The 25,764-nt window shown below is 45.4% G+C and overlaps 1 protein-coding gene and 1 long non-coding RNA gene across 9 annotated transcripts in view; one reads left to right on the forward strand and one right to left on the reverse strand.

Annotated features, from left to right (window-relative positions):
• Positions 1-379: 379 nt before the first annotated feature.
• Positions 380-24,753, reverse strand: LOC137477988 (uncharacterized). 4 transcript variants are annotated; one of them, XR_011001328.1, is made up of 4 exons: positions 23,355-24,749; positions 8,369-8,478; positions 1,823-2,068; positions 380-500 (listed from the first exon to the last, which is right to left on the reverse strand). It is a non-coding gene; the product is annotated as an uncharacterized lncRNA (long non-coding RNA). The 4 variants fall into 4 exon arrangements; XR_011001329.1 differs by lacking the exons at positions 380-500; positions 1,823-2,068 and adding exons at positions 3,039-3,332; positions 5,918-6,093 and having other exon boundaries at positions 23,355-24,753; XR_011001331.1 differs by lacking the exons at positions 380-500; positions 1,823-2,068 and adding exons at positions 3,039-3,332; positions 5,918-6,001 and having other exon boundaries at positions 23,355-24,751.
• The window catches only part of LOC137477984 (uncharacterized), a 31,301-nt gene continuing 26,652 nt past the window's right edge, over positions 21,116-25,764 (forward strand). Inside the window, exon 1 of one of the 5 annotated variants that reach the window (XM_068197446.1) lies at positions 21,116-21,319. In XM_068197446.1, coding sequence (XP_068053547.1) covers positions 21,271-21,319 — 49 coding nt within the window. In that variant the 5' untranslated portion in view covers positions 21,116-21,270. Of the gene's footprint in view, positions 21,320-21,373; positions 21,545-25,764 lie in introns of those variants that run through there. The other 4 variants (XM_068197447.1, XM_068197450.1, XM_068197448.1 and 1 more) reach the window with 4 other exon arrangements.

Below are 25,764 nucleotides of genomic sequence, written 5' to 3' on the forward strand. Positions count from 1 at the left end.
TGGGCGGGGGGGGAGCCGGCGGAGGAGCTCTCCCTGCGGGAGTGTGCGAAAGACCGGGTGCGGCACTTGGCGCCGTGGGGTGGTACTCGGTCACGGGTGGGACGCGATGGCCCCGGGGCACTTCCCCAGCCGGATGGATCTGCGGGTCTGTCCCGCTCCCCTCCGCCGGTGCCCGTCGCTGCACCGGCAGCTGGAGAGCGGGACATGGCCCTGGAGGCCGCCGGCTGTGCCACGAGAGGGCAGCGGAACGCCGGCAACCCGGACGGGAGCGCACGGAGCCCGGCCGGCGGGAAACCTACCCGGGCGCTGCGTTACCGTAAATACTGCCGGTGCCCGAGCAGTACGAGCAAACGCTTTCGCTCCACGTAATAGCACACAAGCTGTCAAAATAACAGGGCTTATCGCTTCAGATGCTCTGCTGGTAATTGTTTACGCCTATTTGTCAAACTAATCGCTGTTTTAAACTTGCTGCACGCACATGGCGACCTGCGCCAGGAGACCTGGAAAGGGGGAGGAAAAAAGAAGCAAAGAAAGGCAAACAAGTCTAGGAATTACTGAGGTAGATGACATTCTTCTCATTCCCAAAGCCTGACAGGCTGATTCTGGATAATGTGGTTTATGGAAAAAGGATTCTGTTCTCCAAGCCGTGGTTCAGAGGTTAACCGGAGATGGTTCTGCATCTGTTTGAGGGAATGTTAACAGGGAATAATGTTAATCCCAAATATTTATTTTATAGGCATGGTGGCAATCAAATGCACCTTTTTCAAGCCTCTGTTTCACTTGCAAATATTCTCAAGACATCATAGTGAATAAACAAACAAACAAAAAAAAAAAACTTCTTTTCTATGGTACCTTTCACTCTGTAAAACCTAAAGTGCTGTCAAAACTATAACATTAAAGCAGAAAAATCAACTAAATGACCACTGAAAGGCATCCAAGCTGGAATATGATGGTGGCTGCCGTGGTTCTCAACACTGTTGCAGGCAGGAAGCAGGGATGAAGATGCCACTAGGACTTAAGGAGCACTTTGGAAAATTGCAAAGATTTTATCTGATAAATGAATGACAGCACCTTTACTACTTAAATAAAAAACTACCATTAAATCTTTCCTTCCCAAAAATTGTTCTCATCCAAAGAGAATAAACCTCTCAGTAAAATACGTAATAGAATGCAAATGTTCCATCTCACTCCTGTGTCCATACACGTTATTTTGTAACATCATTCAAACCATTTTTAGAATTGTGAGACACACGTACTCCACCTTACCTCAGATTATCACTTAAATGAGATGGCTTTGTTTCAGCCATTTCCTGCTCTGCCCAACACCTTGTCTGCAAGCAATTCTGGATGGGAAGGGATTTGCCTGTGGCTAGTGGCATTGTGGCTCCCTGTGGGTGGCTCAGCAGCACGATTGCCATTCATTCTTGCGGAGAGAGGCTGTGCTGCTGTGCAGGGACTCTCATCCTCCCTCCCATCACAGCTTCCGTGGCTGCATCCACATCCATGTCCCACGGACCCCCCACCATGCCCTGCAGCAGGAGAGGGGCTCTGTGAGCTCTTATTTGCCTCTGTGTGCAGGGTGTTTCTGTGTTCAACTAGTTGTAATTTAGGTCTAGAATATTATTTTCCCTGTTTATTGTTAAAAGTCATCAGGAAAAAAATTGATTGAAAGGTAAATAGCCAACTCTTTGGTGAAATTCTTATATCCAACACTCGCAAAACATGATGCAGCGAAAGCTTTGTAAAATATGCCTTTAAAAAAATATTTCAGATAAATGCTACCAGATCAATCAGTTGTGGTTGAAACCTGTTGGACACATACCATTGTCTGTTTTTAACATCCCACAGATAGACAGACTTGTAGAAGGGGAGTGTGCAAAAGAGTCATGTCCAGTCTTGCAGACAAGGGCAACTAGACTGGCTTAGCACAGTGAGTTAAGGTGATGTCAAGAAACATCCTCCTCCAGATCCACCAGATTCCACTACTGTGGAATGAGTATGTGCTGCTTGTCACTGCTCCTCTCCAACTGCTCTCAAGACTGAGACATCAGTATTTGATATTAAAAGCCTAAGGTAACAAGGGGAATAAGGCAGTCCTTTAGTAAATTGTTCATGGGATAGATTCTTAGGAATTTGGAATAGGGCTATTTCTCCAGCAAAATATATGAAATGGGTAGAGCTGAGAGCACCTTCCACAAGTGTAGAAGGATCCAAAAATTATACGTCTCCATGGCATAAATCTTCATTCACTGCTTTGCCTGAGCAAAGAAGTTGTAACATGTAGCTTCTATCCAGAAGCAATTTATTTACCTCATTAATCAGTGCTTATTACTGCAGTGCAGAAAGTCACTGGTCCATCAACTTTTGTTTCAGAAGATGGAAGTCCCTCATAACACACCTGGACGCTTCTATAGTCTAATGCAAAGTGCAGAGAAAGATGAAGCTAGTGGCACAGAGAGGGCTGGGGGAAATTACAATGCAAGAGAGCAGATAAGAGTTAGAAAAATGCAGATTGTAAACCAAGACATTTCTGTTCTCAAGTTGGTCAAGAGGCTGCTGCTAAGTCACAGTAACCCTGGGTTGTCACTTTTGAATTTTACTTGTCATTCTGGTATGCAGTACAAGAATGTGTGTCATTTCATCATGCTCCTTGCCTGCAGATTACCTAATTAATTTACTACAAACTATAAAAGTAGTTCCTTGTACTAATTTCCTTGTCTGCTGGATGACCAAAGAGGAAGCTGGGACTTTGAAACAAGATGGTTTTCTTTAGATGAGAAAAGTGAGACACACAAATTCAGGTTATTTTGTCCTTGTTTTATTCCCTCATGATATGTATACAAAGCTTTCCTACTCCGGATGAAATGAAAAAGCTCCCTAAAACACTCCAGCAGATAGCAGTAGATCCCTGCTCACTGATGTTCAAAATTTAACGGGTTTTTTCCCCCCATTGTTGTTATTTGTTTCCTGAAGAATTAAAGACTGCTAAAACACAGAGGTAGAAGCCAAGGAGACTGATTGTTCTTCTTCATAGAAACAAATGTTGTTATGAGTAAAAGAAATAGTACAGCAGGATTCTATTCTCCATCCACGAGCACAATCTTCAGGTGGTCAGAAAGTTCAGGGATCAAGTCCAGTGGATTGGCAAGTTTAACTAAAACTCCTGTAACTACAAATTATACGTCAAGCTGGGAGATGTGTAGGAAAAAAGTAGGGAAGTGTCTGAGGTATCGGCAAGCAACCAGCATGCTGTATATGCAATAACACTAGATGGCTGCACAGTCTCCAAGAAACTGCTGTTGTCTGCAAGCTTGATTTTGCAGCCTGTGCACCTGAAATACACATGATGTGTTGATCAGTGGAGTGTGTTTGTGTGCCAGCCCCTCTGTGTTAGTAGGCAATCCAGTTCTCTGATCCAGCAGGCAGAGCTGCAGGATGGGCATTTGCTGACAGCTGGACTTAAGCATGCCACCAAATGACATGAATATCACACTGTGGTGGGGCAGCCTTCCTCCAGATTTGCTATATCCCTGTCACCAGGAGCTGAATCACATGTGAAGCAACTCCTGAGACACTGATTTCCAACCTGACCTTTTGAGAAACTGATCCCCCATAACTGCCAGGCAAAGGGTGGAGTATGCAGAGGGAGGCAGAAACCTCTGTGGCCATCCAGCTTTTATTTGTTTGTTTACAAGGACATCTAAATAATACCACCCACCATTCTGTTCATCAACATCCCAAAGATTTCCAGCATACAGCTCTCAGGTTTCTAGCTCCTCATGCAGCATGCAGCCCGGACTAGACAGAGTAGGATTAGGGTTGTCAGGGAAGAGGAGAGATAGTGGGATGTTATCCTTCAGCAGGTAATCTGTTCTCTTTAGGGTCAGGATCCTTCCTTAAAAGATCCCCAAAAGTGACAAAATAATTACCATATAAGTCTAATTATCATGTAAGTTTCAGCAAGCTCTTAAACTGGTGTTTAAATACACAACTTTTATAAATATATTATGTGAAAGATTGCTTATGTTTTCTCATCATGACCAGGTCTGGATGTTTCAGCATCTCTGCTTGTAGCTGACAAAACAACATCTGCTGAGAAATGACAGTCCAAATCTTTCAAGCATAATTTCTGTCAGCAATGTGTTCCCTGCCTTACATCAGGGTAACTCTCACAAAATCCCCTTCTAGTTTCTCTGCCCATAATTGTTTGACTCTTTCCAATGGTTTGTGGCTGTGCATCCACACAGGCACCAAATTCATGCACAATGAGACCTAATACCTTCTGCTTCAAAATTACATTCTGATCTCCTTTGACATGTATGCATACTAGAATCAGAGCTTACAACTTCATTTCAAGGCACCCCAGGAAGGTAAGGTGGAACCAAACCCTGGAAGGCATCTAACCATGTTGCACAAAGCTCCTGCCTGGTACGCAAATCACCTCTTTGCTTGTGGCTGCAAGGAATTAAAATGTCACAGCTCAGGCAGAGAGGAAGAGGCCAGAAATTCGTCCGTGCTTTAGTTTGCTACTTGCCCATCACTCTTGCCAATTTGCCAGTGAAGCCTGGAGAGCCTAACATCCCACCAACTGCAGCGTGTGACCCACTGGATGTTGGGAATTCACAAACTAAGGGATCTGGAAAAGCTGATTAGAGGCTGCAACCTTGCATGTGCTGCACAGCAACCCACAGAGGTGTGAACTCAGGGAGTCCTCACCTTGGTTTGAACATGCCAACTCCCTGCTTCTCCCCACAGAGTCAGCTCTAACCAGGAATGATTACATTTTTGAGTGTCACATGACACAAGGCCCTCTAAGTCACACTGAAAAACAAACACTCCTTGTGAAATTTTTGCTGGCAGGCAAAGGAAGAGCACAAACATCTGTGAGCTCAATGTATACCAAACATGCATGTTGAAATCTTACTAGAGGTTGAGAGCACAGAGTGGGGAGATATATATGCACAGGCAAACACAGTAGTGATGATATGAGAGTGATCAGAGCACCACAATGTTCACAAAACTGCCCATGGGTAATAAATCATCTCCTTTTGTGGGTTTTGATTGCAGGGATTCAGCTGGATCCCATGACAGCTGGTTTGCATGAGACAATCAGTCTTGCCTTTGGTAACTCCTTCAGAACTGAGCTAGCTACAGTATTTATCACCAGCTAATCTTTTTTTACTTATTTCATTGTCATTACAAATATCAGGAAATGCTGCACAATTAGCAAACCCATGGTTTAACCCTAGCAAACAGGAGGGCTAGATTCACATTCACATTGTGAATTGGAGTCTACTTGGTACAAGGGTTGCCTGCAATTGTACTAACTAATGTGATTTATTTGTGTTTTGCAATATAGGACAAAAATTCACTTAGTTCACAGCACACAGACAGTAAAGTTACTATCTCATTTAAAATACCATTCCTTCTGATTCCTCCATGCTTAGTTTTTGCTGACTCACAAGCAGCTTCCACTATGCAAGAATATGTTGGTCTTCAGCAACAGGCAACAGATACACAGACACAGAGTCTCCAGCCTGTAAGTCTAGCATGTGTTAGAGATGTGGGATCAGGCAGCCACAAATGGCTCCCTGCAACCTTGGTGGAGTCAAGAGCCCAGCCCTTAATAAATGCTTTTAGCATATCTATTGAGAAGTGAAACTCCCTTTCCTCACACTCACCACAGCACAAAGGTATTTTGGATCCTACAAAAGGTATGCCAAAAATCAAATTTTTCCATCAACAGAGAAAATGAGGAATGTGTGTATCTGGTCTGTTGGGCTCAAAGGGGGAGATGATTAATCACCAGCAAGGGAGGATGACTGTAGATAGATAGCAAGTCAGCATCTCTAAGTATTTTGTTTTTCTTCCCCATATCCCTTTTTCCTTTTAAAATGAATTCTAAGAGATTGTTTACAGTAGATACTCCTCTGCATGCTTTGGCATCTTGTCTGAAGTCAGCAAGCCACATCCTTTCTGCCAGCATTCAGAAAGCACTGGTCTAGAAAACAGAAACTACCTTAAAGACAAACCAAGAAGTACAGTGTTTTAGGAGTACCTGTAGGTGAAGCCTTGGAGAGGGACTGAGATGGCCTGTTAAGGATACGTGAATGGAATCCCAGCCTCAGTGAACCCATTGAGGATTTTGCCCCATGAGAGTATATTCCTTCCTCACCAAATTTCTGTCAAAATTCTCAGGATTTCACCAGAAATTTTTTGCATGTCTAGAGTCTGCTGTTGATGAAAGCTTCTGCTGTGATCCACTCAGGATGTACAGCCCAAGAATGAATGATTCAGTGGAAGGGATGAACAGAAGACAAGCTATGGTAAGTGGTGGCCTAGTGATGCTGTGCTTTTCTAACCCCCAAGTCACAGAAATTATTACAGTACAAACCAAATATGGAAACAACACAGGATAAACTACAAGACCTATGCAGGTGAGATACTGCTCTTGGATTTAAATGTAAAACTGCAATTTTTGTGCAACTACAGTCATTAAGAGTCACGTAGTATTCACTGAATAATAGAGTAGTTAATGTTTGCACCCAGACAAAATTCTTGCCCAGAGCAGTTCCTGCCCTATGGTTGCAGTCGAACACACTGTTTTCCATTTTGTCTTAAACTCTTGACTGGAAGTGAGGTATTTCCTTTAATACTGTTATATTGAGACCAAGATCTACGTCATTTATAAAGAATCCAGATTCACACGGAATGGGAAACACTATAAAAGTGTTAAAGAGCAGCCTTTCCCTCTTTCTTTTAGGTAAGAGAAGAGGCAAAACCCACTAAGCTTCTTTCAGAAGATTTTATGCTGTAGTTTTGATCCTGAATGGGCAGAACTACTAACAAAGCCAGTTATTTTCCTCCAAAGGAAAGGTTTTAAGTGGTTTTGAGGGAAAGTGTACATACAGCTGGTTCTCTGGTACAAACCTGTTCTTTATTTAACCTTAGTGCTGGGTACATGGGGAGAACACCCATGTACATCTAAATAATGCAGACATCACTGGTGCTAGGTAAGAGGTGGTGCACTATAGATCAAGGGAGCTCACCTCTGTGGTGCATCCTAGGGTGCTGTCAATGTAACACAGGCACTGCCGGGCTAGCACCTGACCTCTGTTTCTTCCAGAAACACTAAACATTGGCCCTAGGACCTAAGCGGGAATAACCAGGAACCACAAACAACTGGGACACTGCTGGGCAAGTCATATGAGTGCAGCTTATCAGTCACTGTAGTAGTGTTCAGATTTACTCCCACATCAGTAAATCTGGCTTACAGCAAAAAGACAAAGAAATATGAGCACTGGGGACTGACATAAGTAGGTACCAGTAGGAGGGTTCAGGACATGTTGTGCAGACTATTTGTAGAGACATGTTCCTGGCATTCTGAGTCCATAAATAATGTTTACGAAAAGGTTTTAGGTACCTTCCCCAAGGGCTGCTAGAAAAAAGGAATAAGCAGACCAGAAGGAGCTTAGGCACATTCCAGTTTGGGGAGGAGAAAGAGGCTGCAAAGACAACTCTAGCAGACTTATAATGGTACCTTCATGAAACATTTGCCTTTTTTACCGGAGGGCAGGGGTGAGGGAAATATGATTCCTTGCTCTGACAATAGTGGAGATTGAATGCTGTATCTGGATGGACTGCACTCTCTTGTCTTGGAGCCACTCCTGCAAAGATGTCCTAAGCCAGACTGGCAGCAGCCAGAGGGGTTTCTGGCAGCTGCTCATAACCCAGGGAAATGGCAGGTATATGAACCGATCTCATCGAACTTTGGAAAAAGCGAGGGATGAGGAAAATACTTGGATTTGCACTAACAAATCTTGCCTTGCTCCACCCTTATTTACAAAGTTGATCCAGGACAAAACATCACCTCTTCAACCCAAACAACAGAGCACCATGCAGAGAGCACTGCAAGTCTGCTGATGTCTTTGCTGTGATCTCACTGGGGCTTCGAAGTGCACTCACAGTTTAAAGGAATGGATTGCGATGATAAAAAAGAATTATCTTTGCTTTACCCTCACATGCTTAGTAAACTCCCATGAAAACTTAGCAAATTCCCCCTGCTGCTTCCCCAAATGTCTGTGCCTCAGGCCCAAACTCAGTTATTCCTTTAATCCTGTGCAGGAGATCCAAGATCAAAGTTGGTGGGACTTTGTTTCATCGCAGCTATTCCCAGCACTGTCCCTGGAATTCAGACAGCTGCTGGTTTTCATTCCTCTGCCATGGGCTAGCCAGATCTGACACTTCAATGTTAAACCCTTGGTTTTGGCATGAATGATGAACTGGAGTCTTGTCTCCTGAAAACTCCCCTGCTCTGCAGCAGATGACTCACCTTCACTGTGGTACCCCATGGGAATAAATTACTTACTGGTGTTTGCTTCATGGGTACCAAAATTCCAGTGGCAAAGGAAGGGATCCCCGTGGAATCTAGGATCTTCTGAGATGGAAGGTGATCTCTAACTATCCATTATATTATCCCTGGGAGAGGGGGAAAAGAATTGAAAACATGAAACATTTACTGGAAAAAACAAGACCAGCCCTGTATTTAATCAAAACATTTTGTTTTGTTCCACTTGTAATTATTTCCATCCAATGGAAAAATATTTTAACAAAGAAAATGACAGTTTCCTTCCATGGGCAAACAAAATAAGAAGTCATGTCAGTTCCTGTACAATGCTACAGTGAAGGTGACATATTTTTAATGCTGTGTTGAAACTGTCTTTACTTGTATTGCAGTAATACCGAACACATCCATTTAGGTTTAATGATCTAATTTCAGTGTTTGTTAGGATAGTGGTGAGAAAACCAAAGATTTGTGGGGAAAAAAAGCTGAAGTGACACTTCATTTCCCCTGAAACTCATGAGAATGTGAATATGAACACTGATTACACCTACATGATTGATGAGGGCAGAGGTTCCAAAAAGATGAAGACTAACCTGAGAGCCCAGGGAATTATTGCCATTGCCAGCTGTACTGGTACCTTACTTTTTTTTTTAATTGGAAACCCTAGTTTTCACATGGTAGAAAGAAGTAAACAGGAAAAAAAAAAACCCCATTCTTGTACAAGTCTTACTCTTACACTCAAATGACGGTCTCATAATCACAGCAATAAATTGCAGGTACTTTGGTTGTAGTTTATTGAGATCCCATGCCAACCAGAAGCTGTCTGTATGTTTGCTTTAATTATCATGTTCCTAAAGAAGGTAAAGTTTATGCAGGTTTACTACAATGCCTGACTACCCTCCCTTCCAAGTGCCTCAGGTACCTGAACTTTGTATTCCCCACAAAGAGTGGAAATAACATTGGAGGCTTCTTCAAAACTGCTTCAAAACACATTGAGATCTACTGGTGAAACAGCAGTAGAAAAATATTGTCACTTCCATATGCTGGGATACTTTTTTCCCAGAGCTCTCAGACATTCAGCATCACAGCTGCATTTTCCTGCCTAGAACAGGCCAACAATTTTCTCTTCAATACCAGCTGACTTCAGTGCCCAGGTGAAGAGGGGCCTGTAAGTCATGGACATTGCTAGATGCTTTTAAATAAAAAGACTTAATTTTTCACCCAAGAACATTATGCTGGTTTCTGCACTGTCTTGGTGTAAGTCCTGCTTCTTGGCACTATCTCTGCACCTCACCCATTCAACTCAACAGGTATATTTTCTTACCCTCTAGCAACAGATACTTTGTGGAAGAGTTAGTGTCTGCCAAGTGTGGCAGACTAATAATACTAATAAATTCAGGCTCCTTGCCATTTTCTCCTCCAACTCAAAACTGACAGCATGTTGTCTGGCTGAATCAAAATGTGCCACTGAGATCCATCTGCATGACCCTTTGATGCAGCACAAACAGATTTCAGCTGCCTGCTTCTCAGACAGGTGTGGCATTTCAAGACCCACCTGACATTGACTTAAACCCCTGTTAGTGTGGTTTGCAGCAGAGTTTGTAAGTGGTGGGAGGAAAGTGTTCTGAGGAAAAGGGTGGTTGTGAAAAGGTAGAGGTTGCCCAAGATGTGCCTAACTCAAAACAGGAAGAGATGTCTGGGAAGCACCACTGTAAGAATCAGGAGGCTGGTCTGCTGGGGGGCTTGTGGGATGCACCAAGAACAGGGAGGTAAAGCTCTCCCTTACAGGAGGCCAGCATCTTGGTAACAGAGGAAGGAAGACTAATCCTTTCTTTTTGTGAGAAGAAAGCAGGGTGTCCAGGTCTTCACCAAAATACCAGGATGAAATCACAAATTTTATCTGAGATACTTAAACCTGCTGGTACCAAACCTCATATTACTCATGGAGAGCTCCACCTCCTCCTCCCTCTGGGTACTACTGACATTGCAAAATCTTTTGCTAACCACAATTCTTTCCACATAATATTTTCTGTGCCAGCAGAGAAGTCTGATCTACTTTGAGAGGTCAACACCATCCTTCTAGAGCTTTCAGCTACAAGTATGATGGCTTGCAAGAGATCAGCAGTTAAGACTGATCAATTAACCATAAAAGTTTATTTCTATGACAAAGAATATCCTAAAAAAACACAGTCAGCTACCAACTAGAACTGTCTACCTTGTCTAACTTTGTCCTATATCCCTATTTCTTCACCCATGGCTTTAAAGATCACCTCTCTTTCTCCTAGAGTTTTCTCAAAGTATTAATGAGCTACACAATCCAACTATGTATTAAATCTCTGAAAATGTTCAGTTGTTCAGGTATAGGGCTCAGGTTATGTTCATATATCAAAATTGCCAGGTCATTAGCTCTCATGTGTTAGGATAGCAAGTGAGTTACAAGCTCATGCGTATGAGTGCCATGATGGATTTTCTCTAACTGCCTTTGTCTGAATTCTGATGATTGCGAGTCATTGCAGGCAGGAATTTATATAGGTCAAATATAAATATATCAATCTATTGTCCACCCACAGAGACTAGTATATGAAGAGAAAGGCCAGGGGTGTTCAGAGTTAAGGAATATTTCTATTCCAAGTGGACAAACATGTAATGCTACCTGCAAGTCTTGCTGATAAGAATGTGCAGACACTTGGGTTAGTGCTGGAGCCAGGAACGTTACACCAAATCTGATGTGGAGTGAGGGTGCACTGCTGTGGCTGCTCTGCCCTCAGCACTCAGGAACACCCTGGCTACCAAGCACAGCTCAGCAGCTTCCCAGCACAACCACTTGTGATCCCCTGAGTTTTTTTCTGTACTGTGGAATTACACCGTTCCATCTTTTCAAAAAGCAAGAGTTCCCCATTAAAAAAAACCCTCTACAGTATGATCCTGCAGATCTGTTCTGTCTTCACAGGAATATCCACAGCAGCTTAGGGATTTCCACCATCTTTTGTCTTTGCTTGGGCCAAGTCACCTACAAATACAAGGATAATGACAACAAAGTCTTGCTATTTCTGAGGTTCCTGGTGGCCAGGATGAGTGACTGCTGGCAGCACATTGTCCCCCACTCCTGCCATCAAGGATGGGTGAAAGGACACTAGTCAGTATATCTTCTTCATCCATAAGAGTAACAGGGACATTCCTCGGTACAGCAGTTCCCTGTTGTTTCAGCTGAAGGTCCCAAACCTGCCTTCAGCATGGGGAAACAGGGAGACAGTGGAAAGGGGCACTCCTGACTTCCCACAGCCCCTCCTTTTGCCTGCTCATTCCCTTACTGAATCCTCCCCCAGCCTTATCACATTCCCTCCATTCCTCTCATCACTCTCTGAGCTTGCCTCTGAAACACTGAGCCTGTGCTGCTGCCGTCCACTGGCTTCCAGATCTCCTTGCTCAGACCTGTGCCATGGGGTTCCTGGCCACTGCAGTGAGCAGGGTGGGGGAACTCTCACCTCCCATTCATTGTCTTCTGCCACAGCTCTAAAAAAATATGTATTCACTCCCTATCTTCCTCTGCTCTTGACAGCACCACACAAACCCCCCTTCTTCTTGATTCTATCTATTTACAGTAACACAGTTTCCATAAAATCTCCTCCACTTATTCCTCACTGAAGTACTCTTATCTTATCTTGCAAACCTGACTGGACATCAGGCAGTTTGGTGTTTATATGAAAAAAGGCTTTGGCTTTTAAAACAGTTCAGCAGCCACAAACAGAATTAGGTCTTCAGAACAGCTTAGCCTGCATGTTTGGGCAGTAAAATGAGAAGCCAGCTCTTCCAAGAGGGCTCTTTGTAATGGTGTGCTTTGAAAATATTACTTTAAATATCCCTGAAACAGATGTAGAGCCTTTGCTGAAAAGTCATACTCTAGCTTGATGTCTCCCTGGCAGCCAAGCTCACCTGAAATCTGCTCTGCAGCCTTTTGCAGCTCTTACGAGCCCTTCCCTGGTTTCCTGCTACCTCCTCAACCTGCACAGTGCAGATTATCAGGGCAAGGGTAAGGCTGGTCCCTGCTGATTTTGATGGACTGGAACTTGATTGATTCAGTTTGCAAACTTGGAACAATACTTTGTTGTGTCTTTGCCTGTTGTTTTACATTGAAATTATCTTGGGAGCAAGCAAACTGCACTACTAGACTTTAATTTGCCAAGTTTCAAACTTGGGTCATCTGGAGGTCAGGGTTTTTTGGGGGGGTTTTGTTTTGTTTATTTTTGTTTTTGTTTCTTTTTGGTTTTTTAAGAGCACTACCAAGGACTCTAGGGAAGGTACCAGCAAAAGATCTCTTTATACAAAACCACAAAAAATACATATGTCCATTATTTTTACTTGGCATGGAAACTTGCGTGTCAGTTCAAGTGTTGACTTTCAAAAAGAATAGCTATGCAGTGGCTGTTCTGGTGTACAATAGTTTGGTGACATTTGTCCTCCATCCCATGAGTCGCAGAAGACCACAAAGTCATGAAATGATCTGTCACAAACCTCCTGTTATTTCAGGATACGGAAATATCTCCCAAGTGCTGTATATAGACTATGGATTCATCATGAGCCAACCTGGAAATTTCAGTCTGAGCAGCAGTCTTAAATTAGTAAGTGCAGGGAAGTCTGCAGTAAAGCAACAGACTGTCTCCAGTCATCCCACACTAAACAAGCATACAAACAGAAATAGAATTTTATAGATAAAAGCACAAATAGCACTGCTAAGATAAAAATCACAAAGGTCCCAACCCCTGAAAGTTCTTGGTAGTATTTAATTTTTTACAGTGGGCTAAGATCAGATCTGAACAGAGGGAATATGAATATAATACTGTCATTTCCCATCTAGACATAGAAGAGCCCTGCTGTGGGGTTGGTTTGGAAGGGAAGAAATGTCTCTTCACAACAGACTTGCTTTAGTTACACTGGGAAGCCATGGTCAGATACTGCTCATATAAACAGTTTAATACAGACTCGCAACTTTAATGTTCAGGCAGCTTTGCAAAAGGGAAAAAGGGGGGTTTTTTTTCCCCTTTTCTCAGCTATTGAGATGAAAAGCAAAGAACACTGAACCAATGTGCTGAGGAGGGAGAGCATCTCAGTGTTGGTGCCATATCTGAGTTCCTGTGCCCATTCTGTCACATGAAGAGGTGCCAGATGTGGGGACCCACAGCAGCAGTCACCTGGTGCTGCACACAGTCACACACAGACTGTGATGTAAGATCCACAGTCACATTACCAACCTCAGTTCACAAACAGTGGAGCCACAGATATCCTCCGGGATGTCCAGCGGAAATACACACCCCAGAACTGGATATCAGAGTTGTACACAAATGGAAGAGCATTGATTTGGCTTCAGCAAGAGATTTTTTAAATAACAGGCTTTCAGAAACACGTGCTATTGGTAAAGTCCTGAGGTCATCCAGACAGGTCCTTGACTACTGAACCTATCTGCTCATCAAGAACAGTTGTTTTCAACATTTTTCAGCCTGGGAAGCCCCTGTATACTTTACCAGTGGAGGTCAGATCTCATGCGGTATATTTAAATTTGATAACAGTCAGCCTGCTTTCCTCAGTTACTCCTCCCCAGTACTGGAGCAGCCAGATCCACAGGAACTGACAACCACTGCTCAAGGCCAAGCTTACAGTTATCTTTTTTTAGTGTGATCCCATGTGGCAACTCTTAGTGCTTCCGCTGAATTCTGGAACAAGTGAGCTCCATCATTTCACTGAATGGGGGAAATCCAGGCTCACATACTGCATGTCAACAATCCTCTGTTCCCATTTCTTTTTGAAGGTGTACAACAATGTATGCCCCCTCCAAGCAAGAAACAGTAAATTTTGTAATCAAACTGTGAAAGTGCAATTATGAGTGCAATTAAGGTGAAATATAGCTCTATTGAAATTGGTGGGGGTTTTATTATTAACTAAAGTTTCCTCCCTGTGTTTTGGGTGGATAGTTATCCTGTTCAAGCAAAGAAACCATTATTTAATCAAAATGACATTTATATTGCAGTATTACTATCACATTCAAACATTCAGGACATGTTATACAAGAAAAAGATTTAGTTCTACTGGTGAGTGCACATATATTCAGGGGAAAAGCAATGCAAATTGTCCAGGATCTCATTAAGTGCTACTTGTACTTAAACTCTGGTGATGTGTTAGCAAGTCACATGTAACTCTTCTGTTCTACTCCACTGAAACGGATTGTCCTAAAATGAGAGTGAGCATTTCCAAACTAAAGCAACTGCAACATTTACAGTGATGCAGCGTTTGCAATAAGGTAAATAAGCAGTGATTGCCAAACCCTCAGCCCCGTTAATTGCAAGGTTTAAACAGCACTTTCACAGCTACTGGGATTCTCCAGGCATTAAAAGCAAAGGAGCAAAGAGGCTGAGGGATGCTCTGGATACTCTCACACCCCATCTCTGGGCCAGGATACAGTGCTGGAACATGCCTGGCAGACCCTGCCCAGCCTGACTTCTTCCCAGCAACAGATCAAGCGAGGGTGGAGGGTACTCATTTTTCTGCATTGGGCAGATTCATAATAGGGATGGAAAACCAGGTCAAGCCCAGGCCTGGCTGGAGCTTTGCAGGCCTGTTAACACCTCAGAGAGTGAAAAGGGAAGCCCAGGTCAACAGCAGCACTCTTTTGAATTACTCCTCATCACCTTTTCACACAATTTCATGATGGAAAACTCCTCAATCCTTCCCTCATATCTTCTTTTTTGTCACGGTCCCTTGGATTACCATCTAGTTTTACAAGTCTCCTCATGACAAAGCAGAACATGAAAGTATCCTGCCCTTCCAGAGTGACCCTGTCCATGACTTGTCCTTTGTCAGGGCCACAGAAGCAACGCACTGGCACCCCCCCGGACACCAAGGTCCTAGCAGAAGAGTAAGGCAACTCCCCCTCACACCCAGCTCAGGTTGCTTGCTTTGTTCTTTCCTTCCTTGTTGCCACTGGTCCTCAGCCACCTCTCCTACTTTTCCTGCTATTTACCAGCTCTCCAGCACCACTCCTCTGTCTTCCTTCCTCCACACTTGACTGCCTCACTAGTGTATGGCCCCAAGGTGCTCACCACTGCTCTGCTGCCCATCCCATCCCAAACCAGGCACCGTCCTCTCTTGGCTGAGACCTGGTGCATATGGTCTTAGACACCTGACCTAAAACCACTGGTGGAAAGGGGTGTGGGTGTTGTGGGGTGAGGAACTGCTGATGGGGATCCCCATTGAGGTGCCTGCATTGCCACCATCCAGCCTGAAGCATCACAGAAGGAAAACAGAGGGTTTGGGTTGTGCCATAACCCAGAAAGCAGCCAGCACAGCCCAGTACAATGCAGCCCAGCTTGCCTTTGGAAGGTGTTGATGAGGTACGCCAGCTTGTCCCTTGGCTGAGAAAAATGTGGACCCTGAGGGCAGGTAGTCGACAGGAAAGTGAGGGGAACTGTCCTGGCTCTGGAGGCCTAGGAAGCAGTGACTGAGTTTAAGCACTTGTTTTAACATCTTTTGAAGTCAGCCCTTCAGCCCAACTCAGTGAGCACAAAGGTGCTTCCATTGTGCACCAGAGGAAGTAATGTGCCTGGCAAGCCACTGACCCTGTCTTCCCAGGGCAGAGTTCTAGGCAGCTGCTTCCTATGTGGCTCACCAGGGTCCTTTCACTGCAGGGTGGACTGGGGACCACATACCTGTTCCAGGATCCAAACACACCAGGCATTTGAGCCTTCTCTGCTCTTAAAGGCTGGTGGACCAACAAGCAGAACTGGTGCTGAGCTAGGTGGCAACTTTTTCTCCTGCTCATGTGTTTGGGGAATTGCCTGGGGCAGCTGCATCCTTAAGAGAGGCAGAGAAGATGCAGAGGGGTTTTGCTTGTATAGGCAGGGTTTGCACATTTTGAGTATTAAGTGTTAATAAGCATTAATTAAGTGAAGGAAGAGTAAAAACTGAAATGTATTTAGATTATGCCAAGTGTCTGGAGCAAGACACAAGATTTGCAAAAGTTAACACATTACCTCTAACAGAGTCAAGAACTGCTCACTATCCCAATAAGCTATTTTTTGCACCATAAGTACACTGCAGTGAAACAACTTCCTCTTATGTGACCCTAAACCTTCACCTGGACAAGCTGTACACATGCAGGCCACTGCCAAGTTAGCAAGAGAACTGTTTCACAGGAAGCTGGAGTCTTCTGGAAACTTCCATTTACAGGAATGCAATTATCATGCAATTCCTCTTTGAACCCACACCTCTTTTTTTTCCCCCTTGACCTGTCCCTCTGGTGAGGGGCTGCTGGCTGAGGCAGCACGGGCTCCCCTGAGCCATGCCTGCCCACACCCTGCCTGGCACCGGGCTCGGCAAGGCAACAGCCCCACAACACCCCCAGGCTAGTACTGAGACCCTCATGCAGAAGGTGCTGCGAGTCCTCACTTAAATGACATTCACGCTGCACTGCTGGCATGGCAGATCGGGCAAAGGTAGCTAAAACCTAAAAGAGAAAAAACCCTTTTTTTTTCTCAGCCATTGGGCACAGGTCCAAGACAACCCTGATGGATGCTGCACAGAACATGTCTTCCCTGTCCTTTCTCAGCTGCTGGGGAGTACCCCCATAACACGACATTAAATCCACCCCTTTTCCCACACTGTCACACAGATATCCAGTGTCCCTCTGCATGCTACATCCCAAAACCTTGCTCGTACCAGAGTGAAAGAAAACATATTTGAGTCAGCATTGCAGAGTCCTTTTGTGCCATGCTGCAGGTGTACAAAACAAATCAGGAGGTAATCAAGCAATCTGTCCAGATCCAGCCTTTAACTAAGGGGTCAGAGAATGGGATGGAAAACAAGTTCTAATATGTATGTATGATGAAAGGTTGACAGTTATTTCATTGTGTGCTTCAGTGTGAAAACCACAGTGACAATGATACTGGAATGTGGTTTTTGTCACCATGAATACTTCACGCCAGGTGGAGAGACCTTTTACATGCATGAGAAATCCTGTGCTTTGGGGGCTGCACAACTTAAAGAAGATGGGCCCTGAAACTACTTACAAAAATCCTGTTTTCCCAGACAAACTGTGGCAGAAGGAGATGAAGTTATTTCCATGTGGGACATGCCTAAAGCCAAACAGCAGAGGAACACCTCTCCCAGCCGGGACACCTCACCTGTGCAGAGCTGCACCTGCTCAGGGATTTGTCCTGCTACTGCATATTTTGGCTTCTGGGGAGTTTTTTGAAACAAGGCTCACATTTGACAGGCATCCTCCTTTGCAACTGCAGAGCATCTCAGTGGACACTGTAGCAGTCATTTTTATGAAAGATCTGGGATTGCACAGTAGTAATTGGGGCATGAGGGAACAATACAATGTCCCAAACAACACAATAGTTTTAGGAGTAACCACTAAATGTATCTCTCTTGCTTTCCAGGCATCTAACTTAAGAATTATAGTACAAACAGACCTTGCCCAATCCCCTCACCCACCCTCCTTGGTGCAAGCAGCTCCAAGGTGCTTGCTTGGTGCCTGACTTCTCCACAGTAGAGAAGTACCCTCTGCTCTGAAGATGCTTTCCAGAAGCTCCAAGTTTACAGAGATTACAAGAAACACAGGATGCAGCTGTACACCAAGGGGATCCAGAGACACAACACCTTTTCACACTTGTGGACTTCTTTGGGTGGAGAGTTTTCTTGTGACTGAGGAAATTGATGCATCCATCAAAATCTAAGTTGATGCTGACTAAGAGGTTTTTTCTTTTCCTGTTACATCCTCTGCAGCTCAAGAGGGAATTTCCTGCCCAGTTAATATTTGGAGAACACATCCCACACTCTCAGCACATGGTTGAATGGGAAGGAGACCCAGCACAAGGACTGGCAGCTGCAGGGAAAGGGCAGATGTAGTGTGGGCCAAAAGCCACAGTGCCCCCAGTCCCCAGGCCAGGCTGTCCCAAGTCTGTTTCCTTGCCTGGCTGGTTCCTTCCCGTCCTTGTGCACTGCTTCAAGACAGCAATGTACAGCTCAGCCCCAGCACCCCACGCTCCCCTCATTAACAAGCTGGACTTTAAGGAAAAGGAGTCCATCTTCCTCAAAACTCCCAATTAATGGTGAGATCTGATAATACTCTCACTGCCAGACAAGAGATGAAGCTGCAAGATAGAGGTATCTTCCTTCCTTGTTGTACTACAGCAGCAACTGGGTTCAATATACACAGGGAACATGATCTTTCCCATGTCAAGGGGGTTCACAAGGCTTAGACAAAAGCACATTAATAATTAGTCTCCCTTTTCTGTGCTTTCTTCAAGCTTGGACACCAAGCTTGGTGGTGTCCACCCTGTGGAAGGTTTCACCACTGTTCATAATACAAGCACAAAATGGTAAAATCTCCCTTTGGGTAGATGCATTTACACTGGCATAAAAGTCCTAAGCATGCAAATGTTTTTTTCTGATTCAGTGCTAAGCTATTAAAGTAAAACATCTTGATGCTAATATAGCAAATAAACTTGAATTGAAAAAATACTTAAAACAAAGTTCACTACTAAAACTTTCCAAGTGTAGACAAAAATAATCACATGCAACAACTAATAACAGCTTTGTGGAGCCCTCTAGACTCTGAACATTGTCATATGTTGTGTCAACACAGGGCATTTCCAATTTAATTATCAGTTTCATACACACAAACACACCCTCTTGTGAGAGTACTTAGAGCATTGAAGTCTTGTGCTCACTGCCAGCCATTTTCATTCCATGTTTGCTCTAGCCCACAGCTAGAGTACTTGTACACATTCCAGGGGATGTTTTATTCTTAAAAGCTTACTGTCAGTGGGTTGTTTCATTTATTATAGTTGGTAACACAGTCATTTCTGTTGGCCTCAAGCATTTGTGGAAGACAAGGGAGTAAACCAAGCTTAGAAAGAGCCAGCTTGAGACTCCTTAGGAACTTCAATTTCTGACAGCATCATACTCTTTGCTTACTACAAATGAGATACTTTTCAGAACACTTTGGGCTGAAGCTATTTACAAACATCAGCATTGTAGCTTTTTTCCTTCTCCAAACTATTTACTAAAAAAAACCCCAGAGTCTCCAGGTAGTATAGGAGTGTGCTCAGCAGTGTACAAATCAATGGAGCTCAAAAGCAGAAAGAAAGGAGACTGCAATGGTGTATGGGCAGCAGAGCTGAAGGTGAGAGGCTAATTCTTTGTCCCCAGAATTCCACTGGCTGTGTTATTGCATTCATGCTAAAGCATCTGTCACTACTCTTCTGGTGCTCTAATAATTTAAGTCTGCCCAGTGCAGCTGGGATCTGAGAGGAGAGCCCGAGCTGGTTGCATGGGCAGAGCATGGCAGCATGTCAGACACCAAGCACACAGCACTAACCACAGCACTGCCTCAGTGCTAGAAACAGGGACCTCCTTTCCCAAGGGAACCTACAGCTTTCCTTCTCACCAGCCCAAAGAGCATGGAAAACTTGGCTCTGTCCACACAACAAACCACACTCTTCGGCTTCCCAGAAAAGGAGGAATAGGTGCTGGGTGCACCATGGGTGCCTGGAGTGTTTGAAGAGAATCAGATGCAGCCTCCAAAAGCTTTATCTCACTGCAGTGGTAAGCAAGGGGAGAGCAGTAAAATCCTCCCAGCCTGAGGAGAAAAGATGCCTTTTGGTGGATGACACAAATTTGGGAGCAATTAATAATTAAATACAAGAGCAATGCGGTGGAAAAAGGGGTAAATTAGATACCCTACCTTTGAATTGTGACTGGCTCCAGTCAGCAAACTCCAGTGACTGCTACACAAAAAGTGATTTCACCTTAGTTGATACTTGACCTGATGTGTGTGCTGCAGAGGGACAGGAGGGCTGGCACCTGCAAAGCTATGGGGCAACTGGACTGATCTCCCCCGACAGCTCCCCTCTCACTCACTTGCTCATGGCATTTGTAGCACCACTCTGTGATCTCCTTAGGGCCACTGATCCTATGGACAGCTGAAGTCCATGGAATTAGGCCGGTTTAACCGGTGGAGCAGCACATTTTCTCCTGAGAGTGCTCATGTCAGCAGAAGTCTGGATGGGGGAGCAATGCAGGGACTGGTGCTCTCTTAGCAAGCAGAGACCCTATATAGGTTATGGGGCTGCGTGTTGTAGGGATCTTTCACTCCTTAAACCTAGCCTAGAGGTAATTTCCCACATGTTTCCCAAGACAACACTCCAGTGGGCTCAACCGTGCCCAGGGCATCCCAGAAGACTTCATGCTCGGCTTGCATGTTTGGAGCTTACTCCAGTATGGTGACAGTGCAAATCTGCCCACGGGAGCTTGCACCCAGGAGAGTCCTGACACTTCCTTCTCATCCCTCTCACCCATAGCCTGCAGCACCAGTGATAACCAAGGCAGTTTTCCATTATGAACACATAACATGCAATTTAAATAGAGAACAAGAAAAAACCTGAAAAGAAAAAAAAAAAAAAAAAACAACAACAAACCCACTCTACTCTTTTACTCTCTCTCTCCTCCCCACCCTAAACATTCCAGTCTTCCCTGTCACTAGAGAGGGGAGTTGTTTATTGATATTATGCAAGTACTGAAATATTTTTCTTTTTCTTCTCTGCTGTCCTGTTTTTCCCTCTCTCTCCCTCTCTTCTCCAGGGGTTGCAAAGGTAGTTCAAACCCCTCCAGTCATCTCGGCTTATCAGCCACAGGAGATACATTCCTCTGGGCTGCTCCCTTTATAAGTCACTGCTGGCCGGGCGCCCGCCCGCCGCTCCGCAGCCTCCGCGCCGGCAGCGCTGCCCGCTCCGCGCTGCCCCCGCCATGCCCTAGCCCGGGCCCGCTCACCCGCCCGCCGCGGGGCGCGCAGCAACTCGGGGAGGGTCGGCAGCGATGGCACCCCCGCCCCCGTGCCCCGCCCGTGCCTGAGGGCGGCTGCTGCCGCCGGGATGTTCAGCTGGCATCGGAGCTTCACCCTGGGAGCGCCCTGGAGGAGAGGTGAGTCGGCCGCCCCCTCGGGGCCAGCCGGCGGCTGCCAACACCTCCCCAGACCCGCACCCCCGCCACCCCCTTCCTTCCCCTCAGTGGCCGCGCGGACGATACTTAGGACAAGCCCATCCCGGCCCGCCCTGCTCCCGGGCCCCGGCGGACGGGCACCGCGCCGCCGCCGGCCCGGCCCCATGCTGCGCTCCCTGCTCTCCGGCTGCCTCTGTCCCCTCGCAGGTAAGGCTGCCCTAGGCGCGCCCCTCTCGCTTCAGCCTCCGCCCGTCAGCCCCTGCCCTGTGGCCGGCGGAGACAAAGATCGCGCTTAAAGAACCCGTTTCATTTCCTCTTAATATGGGCTTATTTCGCCTTGGTAAGCGTGGCAAAGCTGGGGAGAGAGGAGCAGGGGAGGCGGGAGCACTGTGGCTCCGAGCGGTCCGTGCTGCCGAGGGACCGGCACCCACTGAGCGGCTGCTGCCGGCACCGCGCGGGTCCGGCACCACCATGAAGCGGGTCGGGGCTGCCCTCCGCCCGTCACGGCGCGGGCCACGGACATCGGCTCGCTTTCTAGGCTCGTGTATCCCCATCCAACAGGGATTGTCGCAGGTTCGAAGTGTTTTACTTGCTTCCTCCTGTGCAGATGAGGTGACCCTGGCAGGAAAGGCAGCTATAGTCCTGCAGCTGACACCTATAACTTTTTAAGCCTGTTGTGCAAACAAATTATGTGGTCACAGTATGCCTTTTCCAGGCATAGTGGACCCACTGTATTTTATGCCTTAGCCAGAGTTGCAGGCATTGAGATTACAAGCCCCATTCTCAGAATTCTCTTAGCATCTCTGTTTACCCCTCAGCTTGGTTTGTGGCAGCTGTAAACGAGATCGGCAAGTTCTGTCTCATTGGCATGGCTGCACTGGGCTGGTTTGCTTGGCATGGAGGTGGCTACAGAGAGAGTTTGTCAGAGCGTAAATGTAGTGTGCTGTGCAACAGTAGGACCGTAAAAATGTTGCAAACCCATGTGTTTCTGGTGGTGATACCTCCTGGGGTCCTGATTTTCCATCCTTATGCCAAACTCCTGCCTCCTTGGAGTGCTGCAGCGATTGTTCCCATGGAGTCATCAGACACATTCTTGGGCATCCACTCAGGTACTCTCTGCTTGGATTGTGCTTCCCAGCTGTCCTGGTCTGGGGCAGCTACTTAGAGCTCCGAGTGAGCTGGAGCCTCTGTGAGGTGCCCCAGCAGGTAACTGTTAAGTGCTGCTGCCAGCAAGGCTGCTGAAGCATGTTGCTCTGCCTGGGTTCAGTCTGGAAACTGCTACCCAATGACACAAAGGGCTTTAGAGTAATTCTGCTGTGAGAGCATGCCAGCATCCCCTTAAGATGTGGAGAGTGTCTGAGGAGTGTTTTACAGTATGGTGGAAACTGCTCCTTTTTGCCCTGGATATAAATTTGACCATGAACTTCTTTCCTGCAAGATATACAGTGCAAACCTGATGGCAGGGTTAGGAGGTGAAAGGAAGCTTGCTCTTCCACATGGAAGTGTCCCTCACCACCCAGACACAGCAATATTGTTAATGGGGTAGGTGAAAGCTTTGGTGGGGGAACAGTTATCCTACAGAGCACCGAGGGATCAAAAAGAGGTTCGGCTAGAATTTATCCAAATAAGAAACAGCAACATCACTCTCTAACCACTTCAGCTAGGAAAAAGACACCAAATATTATGTGTGTCCTGATTTGTATGCCATCTCTATTCAGAAATAGCATTCTTGGTTCTTGCTCTCACTGCAATTATAAAAGAATTCAGACATGCCAGAGTATGATTACGCCTGTCCAGTGCTACCTTGTTTGAGCAGAAACAGCTCTCTGGGGTTTTACCAAGGGACAGCAATGACTGCTCATGAAGAATGGGTAAACAGTGATCTTTCTAATACCATTCTTGAGTTCCTTTGGCTTCAGTTGAAGCACTGGTGTCTAAATGGCCTTGGTCTTTGGGGCTGTTGAACAGTTGTTTATCCAAGCTTATTATAGGCAATAAAACCTGAATTACTACATACCTGTCATCCCTGGGGGGCACGTTCCATCCTTGCAAAGGGCCTCCTGGCTCCTAGTTAATTTCTGGCTGAATAATCCTCTGTGATATGAGGCAGCCTGCAGATCAGATGTACAAGGAAAAGATGTAAATTAGACAGCTTTTGCCAATGTGTGATATATTTGTTTCTATTGTTTTAATTTTCTGCTCAGATATATCACTGAGTTGTGTGCTAAATAATCTTTTGCTGTTATACAGGGCTGCTCATGAAAGCACTGTTTCCTTTATTTAAGGTTTTGAACCCTTCTCTTCGAGGAACACATGGGAATTTTCAAGGAGAAGGATTTGCAGGTCTTCAGTGGCAGCTGTCATCTCCCTGACAAAAATGTCACAAATAAGCCCCATAGGTGATTGTAGGGGCTGAACCTCTTCCCTCCCCCAGCCTTCAGGACTGGTTACATTGCAGAGTAGGGAGGACTTGGGCTCTAATCCTTGTGCACCAACATTATCCCTGGCCAGGTTTTCCCACCGGGTCGTAGATACAAAGAAATAAGTTGCAGCGTGAATGCAGAAACGAGTGGGAACAGCGCTTTAGCTGGTGCAATGCACAGGGTCAGCTGTTGGTCTAAAAACTGGTGACTGCCAGCCTACACAAGCAACTGATAAACCAGGTGCTCTGAGGGGACCTGCTGTGCGCCGGGACTTTCTGCCAGAGGTCACTAATCTATCAGTCCTGTCGCTTGGTTTCAAAAACTTCACAGGTCACTTGGAATGAATAGGAGCAAACTGTAAAAGTGTCAAGTGGCCTCTCTACTTGGAAATCCACTTCCTCTTTGCTTCACCCAACTATATCAATCAGTAAACAATCAATCTCCCTCTCATTCCTCCTCAAATGCTTGAAAAGAGCTATAATTAGCTCCTCTTTTCTAAAATGTAGATACTAAAGCAATGAATGTCTCCTCAGAGAGTCAGAGTCCTTGAACCCTGTTACCTTTCTCTCGGCATCTACTTTATATGGATTTATCATTACCAGCTGCAGCTTTGGGTACCTATAACATTTCTGGTCACATTGTATTACCAAACCACGATCCTGAGGAACTTCACACACTTAACTAACATTGAGACTAGACACCACCCTGGAGCCAAAGGATCTAAGTACTTTGTGCTTTTTGTTCAAGGACTGTCTGAAATCTCAGCTTTGTCATAACTATTCCTTTGCATTCAACATTCTGAGCAAATCAAATTGTATATGTATGTTCATGAAATCCACATGCATTTCACTTCTCCAGCTGGATAAATTGAAGTTTAGAGAATCGGATCTATTGTGCAAATACTGTTATGACACACGTTCCCCTGCAAATGTGAATTTTTCAGTCACAACTCCAGTAAAAAAAACCCAACACAACAAGCAAACCGAACAAAATAAAAACAACAATAAACCCAACCTTTCTTCCGACAGTGATTTTCAAGCCTTCACAAGTTTCTGCTGTTGTAGGTAGAAGTTGTAACTAGTGCACTGAAGAAAACAGACCCTGCGATAAGCTTTCTGTATAAATTTTTCAGCTTGTGATTATCCTAATTATTTAGGAGAAGCCTTGCACAGATTGGGCAGCCCAAAATCGGGCAACACACTCAGCACACTGCTTGAAAAGCATTGGGGAAGGCAGATAGTTTGCAGACTTTAGGTGACAAGTAGCACCTCTGCCATTGCCAGGATTGGGATCAACACTCCAGTAAAGCACCAGGTAGTCGGGAGATCCCCACCCCGTGGAAATCCATGGCAAAGCTATGTGGAGATAGACTTTTCTCACAGAGGGTCAGTTGGTAGTGGTTACTAATTTTTTGGGGTGTGGACTTTGTTTGTTTGTTGGGTTGGTTTGTGGGTTTTGGAAGCGTAAGAGTAATTCAATTCTTGTGAGCACTGAAGTCCTGTTCGTGCAACGCCACAGGGCTGTGCTAGGGACAGCTCTTTCCCAGCTGGGGAGGTGACACGGCTCCCGCAGGCCCTGCGTGGGGGCTGCTGAGGAGGTGCCAGCACGGCCCCAGCGCCCGACCCCACCCTTCAGAACACATGGGGTAAAAGTCATCAGCAAAAAATGCCTATTGTTTCAGAAAGGAAGTGACCCCTTCTCTCTTAAATGCTGGGAAATTGAGACCTCATCATTGGTGAGAAAAAAACCCACCTCTTCGAAATGAAAGGGAAATACCACCTGAGCCGTCCTGCCAGCAGTGCTAGAGAATGTGGCACAGTGACAAAATCAAGGGAGTCTTCTTGTACGGGAAGGAAGGAAAATGAGGGAGAGGCAACCTTTCATTTCTAGGTCATGAGTCTGACTCCAGTGCACTAGTCACTGCTATCTAATGATTCTTCAAAAGGCGAGAGTCATCTCTTTGTTACTTGGAGGCCACAGCCTCATTACAGAACCAGTCCGGCA

The sequence above is a fragment of the Anomalospiza imberbis genome, chromosome 8, assembly GCF_031753505.1.
Source record: "Anomalospiza imberbis isolate Cuckoo-Finch-1a 21T00152 chromosome 8, ASM3175350v1, whole genome shotgun sequence".
Taxonomy (NCBI): Eukaryota; Metazoa; Chordata; class Aves; order Passeriformes; family Viduidae; genus Anomalospiza; species Anomalospiza imberbis.